The sequence below is a fragment of the Cavia porcellus genome, unplaced genomic scaffold, assembly GCF_034190915.1.
Source record: "Cavia porcellus strain 051 isolate PalLab524CR breed Dunkin Hartley unplaced genomic scaffold, mCavPor4.1 scaffold_19, whole genome shotgun sequence".
NCBI lineage: Eukaryota > Metazoa > Chordata > Mammalia > Rodentia > Caviidae > Cavia > Cavia porcellus.
This window is the reverse complement of record NW_026947502.1, coordinates 66,520,806-66,534,872: the sequence shown is the minus strand read 5'-3', so window position 1 is coordinate 66,534,872 and position 14,067 is coordinate 66,520,806. Positions and strand designations below refer to the sequence as shown.

At 49.0% G+C, this 14,067-nt stretch overlaps 1 protein-coding gene across 9 annotated transcripts in view; it reads left to right on the top strand.

Moving 5' to 3' along the window:
- Cacna2d4 (calcium voltage-gated channel auxiliary subunit alpha2delta 4) overlaps nucleotides 1-14,067 on the top strand; it is a 100,523-nt gene that overhangs the window by 43,856 nt on the left and 42,600 nt on the right. For all 9 annotated transcript variants that reach the window (XM_063231330.1, XM_063231328.1, XM_063231332.1 and 6 more), the window contains 6 exons: nucleotides 1,311-1,356; nucleotides 1,425-1,522; nucleotides 2,032-2,125; nucleotides 7,602-7,697; nucleotides 9,666-9,793; nucleotides 11,692-11,772. In XM_063231330.1, the coding sequence (XP_063087400.1) occupies nucleotides 1,311-1,356; nucleotides 1,425-1,522; nucleotides 2,032-2,125; nucleotides 7,602-7,697; nucleotides 9,666-9,793; nucleotides 11,692-11,772 (543 nt within the window). The remainder of the gene's footprint in view (nucleotides 1-1,310; nucleotides 1,357-1,424; nucleotides 1,523-2,031; nucleotides 2,126-7,601; nucleotides 7,698-9,665; nucleotides 9,794-11,691; nucleotides 11,773-14,067) is intronic.

The following is a 14,067-nucleotide window of genomic DNA, read 5'->3' as shown; positions in this document are numbered from 1 at the left end:
TGTCTCCGAAAGCCCTTGGAGGATGTGGCCAGTGTTCAGTACTCACATTCTGCCCATCCTGCCTGTCCCTTTAAAGCGTCTCCTTGCTCCATCATTCTGCCCCCCTAGCCACTGTCACCTCTCCCACTGGACAACCAGCGTGGCCTCCCACTAGGTTCTCTGCCTTTCTTTCTCAGTCCCAGCGAGCTTTCCAGAAATGCCAAATCTGACCTTGTCATTGCTTTCTGAGCATCTCACCTGCTCGCCCTGCACTGACCATCAAGGTGCTTCCGAGGTGCTGTGCTCACCCTGAAAGGCAGTCTTCCCCACCCCCACCTCCCGTCCAACTCACTCTGACCCGTCATCAGGTGCCAGTGCAGGTGACACTTGTCAGAGAGATGCCCCTGGCACACTGCCTACACTCACCTGGAAACCCCCACATTACCCTTCCAGAGAGACTGGCTGTGATGTCAGGGTCCCCTCTCCCTCTGCCTTCTGCAGCCCCCAAGCCACCACGCTCCCTGGCCTTCATTGTGTCTCCTTCCTCCCACACCTTCCTCCACCCAGCTATTCCCATGTGACAGCACCCAGGGAACAGACCCACTTCTGGTCCAGCACCTGAACTCATGCGGTCATCTGGGCCCCTTTGTAGCTATTTGTGTCTGTGTCAGCCCTGCCTTCCTTCAAAGGCCCCCAGCAGCCTGCTGGCCTTTCTATCATTTTGTCCTACAAAGTTGACAAAGCCAAAGCACCTGTTTGGGTTTGAGTGCTAAGCAGGAGCCCGGACTGCAACCACTCATTCAGTTGACAGTCAGGCGCTGAGCGCAATCAGTGCAGGCAGGGCCTGAGCTAAGCAGAGGCCACCAAGAGTTTGGGGGCACATATGGTCTACCTCTCGCCTTATCTCTCACTGGGGCCTCAGGGAGCTGGTGAAGGCACAATTGCTGGTTTCAATACCAGTTCCTGGGAGAGGGAGGTGCTCGGGGTATTAAACAGAGCCGCTTCTGTACTGGTCCATAATGATTACAATCCAACCTGGAAATCAGGGAAGGACATGAAAGCTGAAGGAAGGAACGATGATGACCTCTGGCTGTCAGGTAGCTCGCTAAGGGTGCAGTGCTCGCCCCAGCCCAGAGGAGCAGCTGGGATTTGGGCACAGGGCCGCCTGTGTAAACCTGGAAACTTCCTGTCAGTTGAGCATCCCTTCTGGCTACAAATGAGAAAGACCAGAGCCCAGCCATTCTAGAGAACTTTCCTGGGCACCTGTCCCTGAGTGCCTGGAGGCACACTTCAGGCAGGGACAGTGTCCTAAGCGTCCACTCTGGTTCCAGGCCTGCACGATTTGCTTCACCCGGATCTGACTGTGGCCAGTGACTGGTAAGCACGAATAGAGGGTGGAGGGGAAAAATGGGCTTTGAACTAACATGGACTCTCCTCGGCTCCAGGATCTACTGCATCACGGATATCGACCCAGACCACCGGAAGCTCAGCCAGCTGGAGGCCATGATCCGCTTCCTAACTGGGGAGGATCCAGACCTAGAGTGTGAGTGCCACCCACACCGTGGCAGTGACCTGTCCTCCAGAGCCCTACAGTTTACAAGAGGAAGAGGTCAGGAGGTGGGAGAGGAGGCTGTACTTGGCCCTCTCCCGGAACACATGAATGGCCCAGGCGGAACAGAGATATCTCATAGGAAAAGGCATGGTCAGCCTCACCGCAGGTCCAATCTGGACACTGTCCACTAGGAACTCTGATGACCTTGGCTGTCCCCATGCCAGGGACTGACATCCTTTGGAGTCTCTGTCAACTAAGCAGTATTAAGAGCATCTACCTTCCTGTCAGCTCTGTCCCTACCATCACCTAGTAGTGGCCCTGGGCAAGCAGCTGATGCTCTGTGCCCTGAAGTGCCAAACAGAGCATCTGGCCAGATGGCCTCATATAGGCCTGTCAAGGTTTTTCGAGCTCAGTTATGTTGCTCTGCACAAACACCACTAGGGAGCGCACTGGAAAATGGGGGGAACAAATGACTCAGTCTCCTGTGACTTTGCCCCCAGGTGACGAGGAGCTGGTGCGGGAGGTGCTGTTTGATGCAGTAGTGACGGCCCCCATGGAAGCCTACTGGACTGCGCTGGCTCTCAACATCTCTGAGTACGTACCAAGAGGGACTGAGGGCTCCAAGAAGTAAAGCAGCTTGCTGCTCAAGCCTCCAGACTCCCTTGGCCAGGTCAGGACTCCTTCCACCACCTGTCCGGTACAACGGGAGGCTCCCCAGTCCTCGGGCTCAGACAGTGATGAGGAGGACAGGAACACGCAGATTGTGTCACAGCATGGGAACGATCTTCACACCAAACCCTCTGGAAAGTGGACCTCTGTAAAGCTGCCACACAGCCAGGGCTGCTGCCTGCTCCTCACTTTGAACAAACACCAAGTGCAGGTCCCCAGGGCACCCCAGGATAGACCCATCCCAAAGACCTTCTCCCTGGGTTGGACTCTGCCCAAGGAAGACCATTCACCCAAGCGCCCCTGTGAGAGCAATTCAGGTGGGTTGGAACCTTACTTCTGGAGAGACGGCCTTCTACAGTGACCCAAGGGAAGACCAGCTGAGGCAGTGTTTCGTAGCCCTTTAGATTCCCTCACCCCTTTGCTGGCTCTTCCCTGCTTTCACTGTGTTCACTGGCCAGGTGGAAGGACGAGAGGCAAGGAGTGTGTGTGCATGGCCATGAGTGCCGGGGACAGTGTGGTATTTACAGAGTTAAGGTTACAGTGGGCTGTGGCTTGGCCCTGAGCTGGAAGAACCAATATATGAAGATCTCAAACCTCCCCTAAGTATTCGATAAATTAGCTTATTATGATATCCTATTAAGAATTCCAACAGAATTTTATAGGAACAGTCTCCCTGTGCAGGGCATAAGAGGCTATGCGTGGTACACCACCACTTCTGCATGAGAAGGGAAAGAACACAGTATACATGTGCATGCCTACACATTACTCACACCTGTGAGATGCTGCTTAGGACAGGTTCTCATTGGGGTTTTTGGTTAAAAAGGGGGTTAAAAAGTGGGGAGAAGACACTGCACTGTGTAACGTTTTAGCACAATAGTGAACCATGCAAATGTAAGCCCCCTACAAAATAAAACCCTAAGTAAAAAAAGAAAAAGAACGTAGTGGGCTTGGCACTGTCCCATGTGTTAATGATTAATAGCCATGTGATATGGGTGCCATCATTATCTCCTTCACCAGTGAGGAAAGGAAGGCATATCAAGATCAAACAACCTTCTTGAGATCATGAGCCTCACATGTGGCCAAGCTGGGCCCCAGGGTTCAGAGCTGGGCTCCTGGGCCTCTCCTGCAGGGGGTTGCTCACTAGGTTGGTGGGAAAGGGCATCACCGTGCATTTCCCCAGTTCAGAGATGAGCCACAGATGCTTTTCAGTAGTGCAAACTGCAGAGAAGCCAATGTTCTCAACCATGGTGTGCGTAATCATTATAAAGTAACACAAAGCTAGAGAAAAGTTTTCTAGTCACCTCCATAGATTCAGAAAATGCATTTGAACAAATGCCTATCCATGTTTTTAAAAAACACTTGATAAAACTGACCTAAACCTGAAAGCTAACATCGGAACAGAGCTTGAGGTTCTCCCACTGAGATGTGACCCAACAAGTGTACCGCTCTCCCCCTCTTACGCGACAAGGCAGGAGTTTTAGTGCCCTTAGGGTTACACCTAGAGGCAAATGCATACTGGAAAAGAAGCATAAAACTCTATTCAAAAATTTCATAGCTTGGACTGAGTTGTAACTCAGTGGTCAAGTGCTTATCTAGCACGTGTGAGGCCCTGATTCCATCTGTAGTACCACGAAAATAAACAAATAAATAGAGATGGGATGACACTGTACTTGAAAAATGGCAAATGAATTAATAGGAAAACTACCATATCCAATAAGGGAATTCAGTAAAGTAGCGTAATATCAACTTTCAAAAATGAGATAAACCTTTAATTAAAAAGTTTATTTAAAACAGCAAGACAGGAGTTGGGGATTTAGCTCATTAGTATAAGTGCCTGCCTGGCAAGCATGAGGTTGTGAGTTCAATCCCTGGTACAAATAAAATAAAATAAAAACAGCAAGACCTAAAATATAACGATGTTAGAAGACTACAGGCATATATAAAGCATATAAAGAAATGTCCAAAACCTGTATAAAGAAAATTATGAAACACTCCTTTAAGACACAAAAGTAGACTTGAACAGTCGGAAAGACATATGGTGTTTTTGGAATAGAAGGGCACAATATAATAAAGCTATTAATCCTCCCTGAGTTGATTTACACATTTAATGCAGTCCCAATGGTAATGCCATCAATATTTTTCTGCATCCAGATAAACAGATTATAAAGGTCATTTGGGAAAACAAGCGAGAATGGTCAAAACTCTGCGGAGCAGAGAAGCAGAGAGGGGAGGACGGCCCAGGATATTAAGGCAGGTTACAAAACCACTGCCATTTATGGAGTATGATCCTGGCCCATGAAGTGACAGGCAGATATAGGGGACAGAGAGGAAAATTTAGAACCTCATCTGCATGCTTGTGAAAGACTAAGTCTGTGGCAAAGCGTTGTGTGGACTCCGTGCTGGAAAGAGGAACTTTTTAATAACTGGCTCGAGACCATATGGAGAGTGATATAATTGTGTTCTTTTCTCACACCATACACCTGGGCAAAGTCCAAGTGACTCAGATTTAAATGTGAAAAAAATGAAATCATATAAGTACTAAAAGAAAATATGAGCCAGTTGCTCTAAAATCTAGGAGTGGGGAAACCTGTCCCAACAATGACTCAAAATTCAGAAGCAATAAAAGAATGATGGATAAATTTAACAACATAAAAATGTTTGTATGGCAAAAATGAAAACATAAGCAAAGTAAAAAGACCAATGACAAATCGGAAACATTTTGAAATTATGAAAGAGTTGTTATCTCTACATTACATGCTCATGAGAAATAAAGAACTTCAAAAATAGAGAAGTGAAAGACCACTTACTATATAAGAAAGATGCTCAAGAGATTTGAACAGTTCTTAGAAAAAATGCAGAGTACTTAAATATAGGACAAATCCTCAACCTTGCTGTGCGTATTAAGACCGTACCAGAATTGTACTTCTCACTTGCTCAATGGATAAATTTATCAGCGGGTAATGTTGGTGAGATATTTAGAAATTTAAACTTTGACCCAGCAATCTCAAAGAGACAGGAACCTGCCTGAAAATGCCAGGAAAAAATATGAAAAGCTGTACACGTGAGCTATTCATTAAGGCTCCACGTATAACTGTAAAAGATTGGCAAACCCCAAATTGTCATCAGTAGGAGCCCAGTTAATTAAACTGTGATAGATCTACATAGTGCAATACCATGCAGCTTTAAAAAATAAGAAATATTTGAATATATTTCCATGAAATTATCTCCAGCAATAAAGCATGTAACCCTTTCACTATTTATCTGAAAAAGATATATAAATGTTTTCATAATTATTCACACACACTACATATATATGTGCAAACACATATCCTTTTTTCTTTACTTTCTTTTAAATTTAAATTTATTTTTAACTGATATATAAAAATACAACAGATGAATGGAGTACTACGTAATGTTTTGAAGCACAGGTACAGTGTAATGTCTAAATCAAGTTAAGCATATCCATCTCCTCTAACATGCACCATTTTCTCATAGTAAAAACATTTTCACTCTTCTATATTTTAAATATATAGAACGTTATTATCACTAGTCACTGGACGTGCACAGTGACATTTCAGACTCTATCTAACCTTCGTTTAGCACCCTTGATCATCTTTTATCCAAACTCTCTAAGGTAATTAACATTGTACTCCCTGCACACATATTTTCTTAATAAGATGATAAACCAAATAAAACTTACCTATGGATGCCAAATTACTTATAGAGAATAAGAAGAGGGAAGAACAGGGTAACTATAGAAACAGCCTTTTCAGAATGTGCTTTATTTTCATATTAACTTTGGTTTTTGTAAATGTTTCATATAATTATAAAGTTAAACTTTAAAATGTAATCTCTAAAAATTGAAAGCAATAAAACAGATAAATCCATGACTCACTATGTATAGGGGAATTCTTTCAAGAAGATTAGGACTATAAACATTTAAAAACATCTTAAACTCCTCAGGAATCACATTGCCAGAAATGATGTTGGCTCATTATTTAGAATAGATAGAGCAAATAAAACTAGGTTAGTATCTTAAGAGTAAAGACTTTCTGGAAAAGAGGAAAAATATTCAAATTTTTAAAATTAAGGAAGTTTAAATATAATGCTAAAAATGAACTAGAAGTACAAATTTAAAGTTATGTCATATTTTTTCTTAGAGAAATAAAAAAGAAATTCTATCTTTTTACCTGAAATACTTGTGTAAAGCCCTCTCCACTGAGAGGGCATGGAGACCACTTTGTCCCCAAATTGCGGACAGTCAAGGCTACTCCCTCACAGCTGAGCTGTGCACAGACCTTAGTCAGATTCTGGCTCAATGAAATTTTAAAAATTCTTTGAGACATTATATTAAGGAACTGTGGGGTTTTTTTAAAGTATAATAATATTCCTTACATTTTAATGATGCAGATTAAAATGTTTACTGATGACCTTCCTGGGACTTTCTAGTTTAGGGGTTGAGGGAGACTGCAGATGCACGAGACCAGCATGGGCTGCTCGCCGTGCTGAGGCCGAGCTGTGGACTCACTGTGCTCTCCCATGGAGGGCCGGGCTGGACATGCAAAGACCTACCCAGAGGGCCTACTGCAAGCAGGCTTGGCCTCTGCAGTTGTTAAGCCCCGCGGAATCTCAGTGCACACCTTTCTTCCACTTTCTAGACCTGAGCCCAAATGTTTTCATCCATTCCAGGTGGTACTCCAGGGGCTGCCTCCTCCCACAGCTGTCAAGCGTCAATGGACAATGCTACCCTTGGCGATGCTGTGGTATTGCCAACCTTATGCACACACACACACACACACACACACACACACACTTACACACACACTACAGACACAGGCACTGGGGGAACTGGGTAAACGACAAGACAGAAGCTATCTCCTGCCACCCTGTGCTCTTGTCTCTCAAGCTCCTGCTGCCTCCGTCATTGCCTATGTTGGGACTGAAACACTTAGCTCCACTATGGCTGGTTAATAGATTTGTCTTCTCCAAATCCCACTGATCATGCTATGAGGTCCAGTGGGCCTTCTCCGCGGTGCCTGCCCTCCCAGCCCAGTCACACCCACGAGGACCTTGGATGCGGTCATGAGAAGTTACTATTTGTACGTCCCCAGACAAAATCTGCCTCCCTGGGTTACTCTACCTTCCTGGTCCAACTCCTCCACAAAGCCAGGGGACATGCGAGGAGCTGCATTTGTCACAGCAGAGAGGCAGGGACTGAAGAGGGGCAGCTAAGGAGTGGCGCTACCTGGGAGCTGAGGACCTGATGAACCTGGGGCCCCTGAGCTCAGCCTTCCCAGAAAGTCCCCTGCACCAGGCCTTCCCCAGGCTCTCTGCAGCCCCCCAGGGGGACCTACTGTGGCAGTGTTTACGCACTCACTGCTCCCACTTGTCTGCCTCACAGGGAGTCAGAGCAAGGGGTGGACTTGGCCTTCCTGGGCACCCGGGCTGGCCTCCTTCGAAGCAGCTTGTTTGTGGGCTCCGAGAAGGTCTCTAACAGGTGAGTGCAGCTGGCTATGTCTAGGAACGGGGTCCATGCAGGTGGGGAAGAACAGAACTCCATGGTGTTCTTGTGACCCATGAACAGACAGAGATTTGACCTTAGCCTGCAGGGACCCTGGAATCTAGGGAAGATGGAAGGGTTGATTTGCCAGTTGGGAGAATGAGAAAAGTAACCATTACCCACTAGCTTAGAGAGGACAGAAAGTAGTCTAATCAGGGGAAAAAATAGCAAGACTTGAAACTAGGAAGTTACCAGAAACTCACTTTGAGAAGTCGCTAAGCAGAAAACTTTTAGGTTTTCCTCTCTAAGACAGTCTCTGGGTGACAGGTGATGGCTATGTCGTCCCCTTACCAGACTCTTTCCCACCCTGAAGGGGAGGGACTGCTCTGGACCCCGGTACATGGACACTCGCTGCCTCGCTCCGGTGGAGTTGTGATTTGTATTCTAGTCACAGAATTCAGGTGCAGCCATGGCTATGGGAGCCTAGGATCCAAAGCTAGCGGTTCTCAAACGGGGGTGACTGCCTCCTTGGGGATACTGGACAATGTCTGGAAATGTTCTTAGTTGTTATAGCTGGGGGAGATTGGCAAGTTGCTACTGGCGCCTAGTGGATAGGAGCCAAGGATGCTGCTAAATTTCCTACAGTGCACAGGACAGCTGCTACAACAATTTCCAGCCCCCCACTGTCCCTAGTGTCAAGGCTGGGAAACCCTACTTTAAACAAAATCCAGATATGGCAGAATCCTGCCTGTGAGGGTCCCACTTGTGCCTCATCCCAGTTGCCTTCCAGTTGGAGGGTAGGAGACCCAGGTGGAGGTAAAAAAATCTGGTATCCTGAAGATCAAGAGACCGGGAAGGGCCACCTAACACCGGAGAACCGCAGTGACGGGCAGCCTTTACCCCACATTCCTGGCCCCTGCTCCTGTTACTAAATCCAAGCACATGAAGCCAAAAGTATCATCTTTGAGCATCTTCCAAGACTCTGTAACAAATCCACACTTGCTAAGCAAACTAAAGGCTTTCGAGGAAAACAAACCAAGTTGCTCCCCTAGCGCCCTGCACCTCTTCCTCCTCCCTTCTCCACTCTCCCATTCTGACAGCAAGCAGGGGAGACAGACAAGGCTGCCTCACTGACTCTAAAGATGGAAGGGACAGATGTCCATACAGACGGCCTTCCTCGGGGGGAGCAGTATCTTGTCTCCTGTGGCTGTAGTCACTGTAATGGTCCCAGGGGCACTGCCGGCCCCAGAGGGCTCTTTCCATCTGGATCACGTGTGACTGGCAACCTAAGAATTGTGTAACAAGGAAGCTCTACTTTTGGAATATGTGAGCCCGTCACCCTCAAAATGCAGCCTCCGTGACCCACCTTGTCAGCTATCCACAGTCTTTGTTATCCCCACTCCCACCCAGCCTCGCCCTGCTACCCAGTCTACTCCAGACCAACACTCCTTCCTATAAATGGATGTGTTTTTTAAGGAAGGCAAAGCCATAATTCTCAGATAAAACAGCTCAAAAAGGGAAAGTCACAGTACATTCAAAAACCAAGAGGCAGTGACTTTTGAAGCAATCATTTTGGAGCAATTTATGTTCCACATCATCAAAGTGATAGAACTGATTATACAGTTTCTGTTCAGACTTGTCAATGAGCCAGACTAAAAGAACTGAGGCTGTATCCAACAGAAATAAGCCCTGCAGGCCAAGACACATATATATATTCCATCTCTAGTTGCGGCCAAGCCCTCTTCTGGCTACCAGTGTGCCATCAAGGCAGTATCATTTTGCTTCCAGAAAGGGCTGGACTGGCTGGAGAAAATGGGTTGGGGCCTAATATTCTCTACCTGTCTGCAACTGTGCCAAACAGAGGGGAAAATCACTCTCTTAACTCAGCCCAGATGAACTTGTATGAAAAAAGGGGAATTCGTGTTTCCAGATTTAGGGATGCTACAAAAATCCTCCTCCTTACAGGAAGTTCCTGACACCTGAAGATGAAGCCAGCATTTTCACAATGGACAATTTCCCTCTGTGGTACCGCCAGGCCTCCGAGCAGCCCCCTGGAAGCTTTGTCTTCAACCTCCGCTGGGCAGATGGGCCAGGTAATCCACCCTCCTGGTCTCCGGGATGGAGGGTTCCTCCTCCTGCTGCTCACTCGATGGGAAATGGAAAGAGACCCACTGCCATGGGAAAACTCCAGCCCCTCAGGGTTCCTTTCTTCCTTCCCTCCTGACCCACCTTGGAGGCCTGAGAAAGTCGTCCCTCCCCACACTTTAACCCTTAGGTGAAACATAGGACTGATCATTTTATTCCCCGGGTAGCAAAGTGGGCATTTAAACTTTTGCATGCAATAAAAGAAAGAGATTTAATGCAAAAGTCAAGAGAGCTAGCTTCTAGCCAAAACTCTAAAAATGAGATTAGACATGCTGATCTCTTAGAAATAGGAGAACTATTTCTAAAAATCTATCTGAAAGTTCCTTTGACTTCCCTGATGAAATGACCAGACTGTCTCAGAAGGGGGCAGCTACACTTACCCAGCCCTCAGGACCACCATGGCTCTTCCCACAGAAAGCAAGCCACCTGGCCTCCACTCTCTTAGGACCACCCAGCCAAAAGGCGAGCCACAGTTGTACAGCAGGCAGAGGGAACTGCAGGTCCTACCTGCCAAGGACAGAGAGGAGCCTCTAAGTAGACAGGCACCAGCTCCGGCCCCAGCCTCTACCCTGGGAGATGTGAAGAAAAGAAACATTAAGCAACTTTTGCTAGGTGCTAAGAAAATCAGAAAATGTGAAGAATCAAGAGGGCCCTTTTCCTGCACATAAGTCATTCAAGCTGCGCAGGCCGATGAGACAGATGTTATCTATATCCTACGTGAGGAGAATCTGAGACTCAGAGCGGTTCTTCCGGGGCTCACACAGCAAGGAATCCACAGAGCAGGCTGGCGCTCGGGTCCTCTTCACTAAAGCGCAGGCTTTTTTACCACATTGAATATAAGGCAGCAAGAATGAGGAGGAAAGGGTGTTTTTGCTCCCCGGACCAGGAGAAGGCTCCCAAAGCCAAGGCAAAGCCCCCTCCCCACACTGGCTGCACCGAGGCAGAGGCCCCACTCCTTCCCTGGCCTGCACGAAGGCTTCCTGAAAGGTCTCCTAGGTGAGGCCCTAGGCCTGCCCCGCTGTGGTGACAGGCCCTCCTGCCTGCATCGCATCGTCACCAGGCTGTGCCTGCTGCTGCTGGAGGAGCTCTGCGTGTTGGTGGGATAGGACGGTGGGTGGGTGCCAGGTGCAGCGGAACTGCAGGAGGGGGAGAGCTGGCCACCCACTGCGCCCTCGCACCCTCGCTCACTTGTTCAACTCATGCACAGGGACACCACTGGTTTCATTTTAATGGAGGGAGAGGAGGGAGAGCTGGCTCCAGGGTAAGTGGGGCTCCTGTCTCTCGGGATGACACCACTGTCTCTTGCCTGGGTCTGGCGGGCTGAGTCTGCCCCTGGGGATCTGCCCAGCCGTCAGCAACTGCCTCACACACTGCTGGGGTGGTTCAGCATCACCTCTGACTGTGGTGACTCACATAGGGCGATCCAGGACCACCCAGCATCCTGTCCAGTAGGGCAACCTGTCCTGCCCTCTAGGACAAGCATCTGACACAACATGAACCCTCTGAATCTGACCCATGCCGGCCCCTCAAGCAGACAGGGGAAGGAGGACAGGTGGAGCAAAAGTCACAGAGTCCCACGAACACTGACAGTATCACTTTGTGCAGGCATCCAGAGGCCCCGTGTCAGTCTGGGGAGCTCGTACCTCATAGCCAGGTGGGCAGAGAGAGGGCCTCCTAAGGAGAAACCCACTGATCACAGACGCACAGCCAAACAGTCACTCAGGGAGTGTCTATCCAGCTAGGACATTTGTCTTCTACTCCAAGAAGGGGCCAGGGCGCAGTCTATCCCAACCACTGCTCCTTCCTGGAACCTGAGAAAGTGATGCGCTGATTTCCATTTCCCCAGAAGACACGGGTGAGCCGGTTTCGGTGACAGTCAGCACAGCAGTAGCCGTGACGGTGGAGGAGAAGACAGCCATTGCTGCAGGTAGGAGTCACCCCTTGTGCCCCTGAAGCGGTGAGCAATGCCAGGAGGAAGGCACACGGCCACGGCAGCAGGCCCCAGGGGGTGTGCTGGGCACCAGTCACCAGCTCTAAGTCCTCCCTGGCCAACTCTGGGGAGAAGCAACGTGGAATCTTCCTAAGCCGTTTTGTTTCTAAAATCCCAGCACTCGAAGAATTTGTGAGGTGAGTAAAAGGAAGCCCAGAGAGTCAAAGAAACCTGCTCACGGTGACACAGGTCATAGACTGCAACCTATGCCCTCTTCCTACCTTCCCTGTTGCTGCCCTCTTTCACAGCCTTGAGTACGAGAACTGGGCTTGCAGGGCTGGGGATTTAGCTCAGCAGTGTAAGCACCTGCCTGGCAAGCGTGAGGCCATGAGTTCGATTCCCAGTACCAAAAAAAAAAAAAAAGAACGGGTTTATGACTCAAACCCCGAGAGTCACAGCAAGAACTCAGTATGAATATTTGATCTGCTCCAAGTACCATGGAAACCCTGTCCCAAGCACTTTCTCAACTAGTCTTAGGCTGACCCAAAGAAGGGGATAGTTTTTTGCTCCATTTTACAGTTGAAATAATTGAGACACAGAGAAGTTATTAGGTCAAGAATCCACAGGTAATAATGAACCTAGGGTTAGAACTCAGACTGTTTATCTTTGAAACCCAAATTCACTACCTTTTGCTACATGTTGTCCCAAATAATGGGATGAGATATTCAATGACCATCACGAGTCTCCCCTGACCGTGTGGCTTTCTGGTGCCTTAAAAGGTCTCTGTCTTATTGTTCAAAACTCTCCAGCCTCTGAGGAATCCCTCCTTATCCTGGTTTCAGCTTCCATGTCACAGCTCAGCTGTGTTCTGAAAAGGTGTGTGATCCATTGGTCACTCAGCAATCATGGCATCAGGGCTAGGAGGTGGTGTCTGTCCCAGGTTAAGAAATGGGAAGAGGACGGCTGGGCGCATCAGTGACAGGCAGCCCCGCAGGAAATACCCGCATCCCTAGGAGTCCAAGGTACACTGACAGCGTTCAGTAGAGACACATGACATCCCAGCGCCCTCCTTCCTGTAGTCACAGCACAGTAGCCCCAGACCCCTCTCTAGGCCAAGCCTTGGCCTAGGCCCTCCTGTGGTCCCAGCCAAGCCTGTGTCCACCCTGCTCCCCCTCCAGGCCTGCGAAGGAGTAGGGACGCAGGCCAGGCTGCTGACTGTGCTTTCCAGCACTCTCCAATTATTCGATATCATTTTTAACTCAGGGCTGAATTAGAGCCATGAGGGGTTGCCATAGAAACCATGTCCCAGAGCCTCTAATTTAACTCACTACAGACAGTCACTCTGCTGCTCTGGGGTGAACAGATGCGACGGGAAAGATGGGGCCCTGGAGACCTGACACTGCAGTTTTTCAAAGCCTCCTTTTGTCACTTCCTCTCTCTGGCCTGTGGCTCAGCCGCCCTGATCCTGGGGCCAGCGGGGGCCTGTTGACCAAGGAGGAGCAGGTGGCTTTCTGTAGGAGCTCCAGCAGTGGGCAGGGTCTGAGATGGGGCCGCACTGGGATGTGCACCAAGCAAGAGGATGGGTGCTCGGTGTTAGGACAGACATGGGCTATGTGTGTCCATTTCCAGTGATAGCACAGCTTATACCCAAAGGAGAAATCTTTGCTATCTCTAAGGAGGTGGTTTTTCAAGAGTTCCTGTAAAATATCTAGAATTTTTGGTCAGGATGCATGTCCAGCTCTCAGTGTCCTCTGGGCCCTGGTTGAGGGTATGGTCCAGCGCAGTGATGGTGGTGCTGGAACAGGCAGAATGTGTTCCTCCGGCCATTTGACTTGGCAGCCCAGCCGAGAGCCTCCTCCTGCTGTCCAGGGCTGCCTGTGCTCGCCCTACCTAACCCTGGGCCTGGCCTTCAGACCTCTGAGAGGCTCCCTCTGGGAACCGTGATGATCAACACGAGCCTGCATTATAGAGACCCCTGCCAACTCTTGGAGCCCGGCCCTTCCCTCTGAAGTGGGGCTTCAGGACTAGAGGAGGGCAACGCCCACCCAGACCACATCCAGGAGGACCACACAGCTCTGCTGGGGAGCAGAGCTGCACTCCAGGCATGGGGGCCTGAGGGGTCTCTCCTCCTCGGGCTCTACCCCGGCTTCTGCAGGAAGGCTCCTGGCAGAAGAGACGCTATCTCAAGTCTCAGTGAACGATATACCCCATCCCCGCAGGGCTACCCAGTGAGCCTTGCTCTGCCCCTGGACCTGCACTGCCAGTCCAGGCCCCTTTCATGCCAGTCCCTCA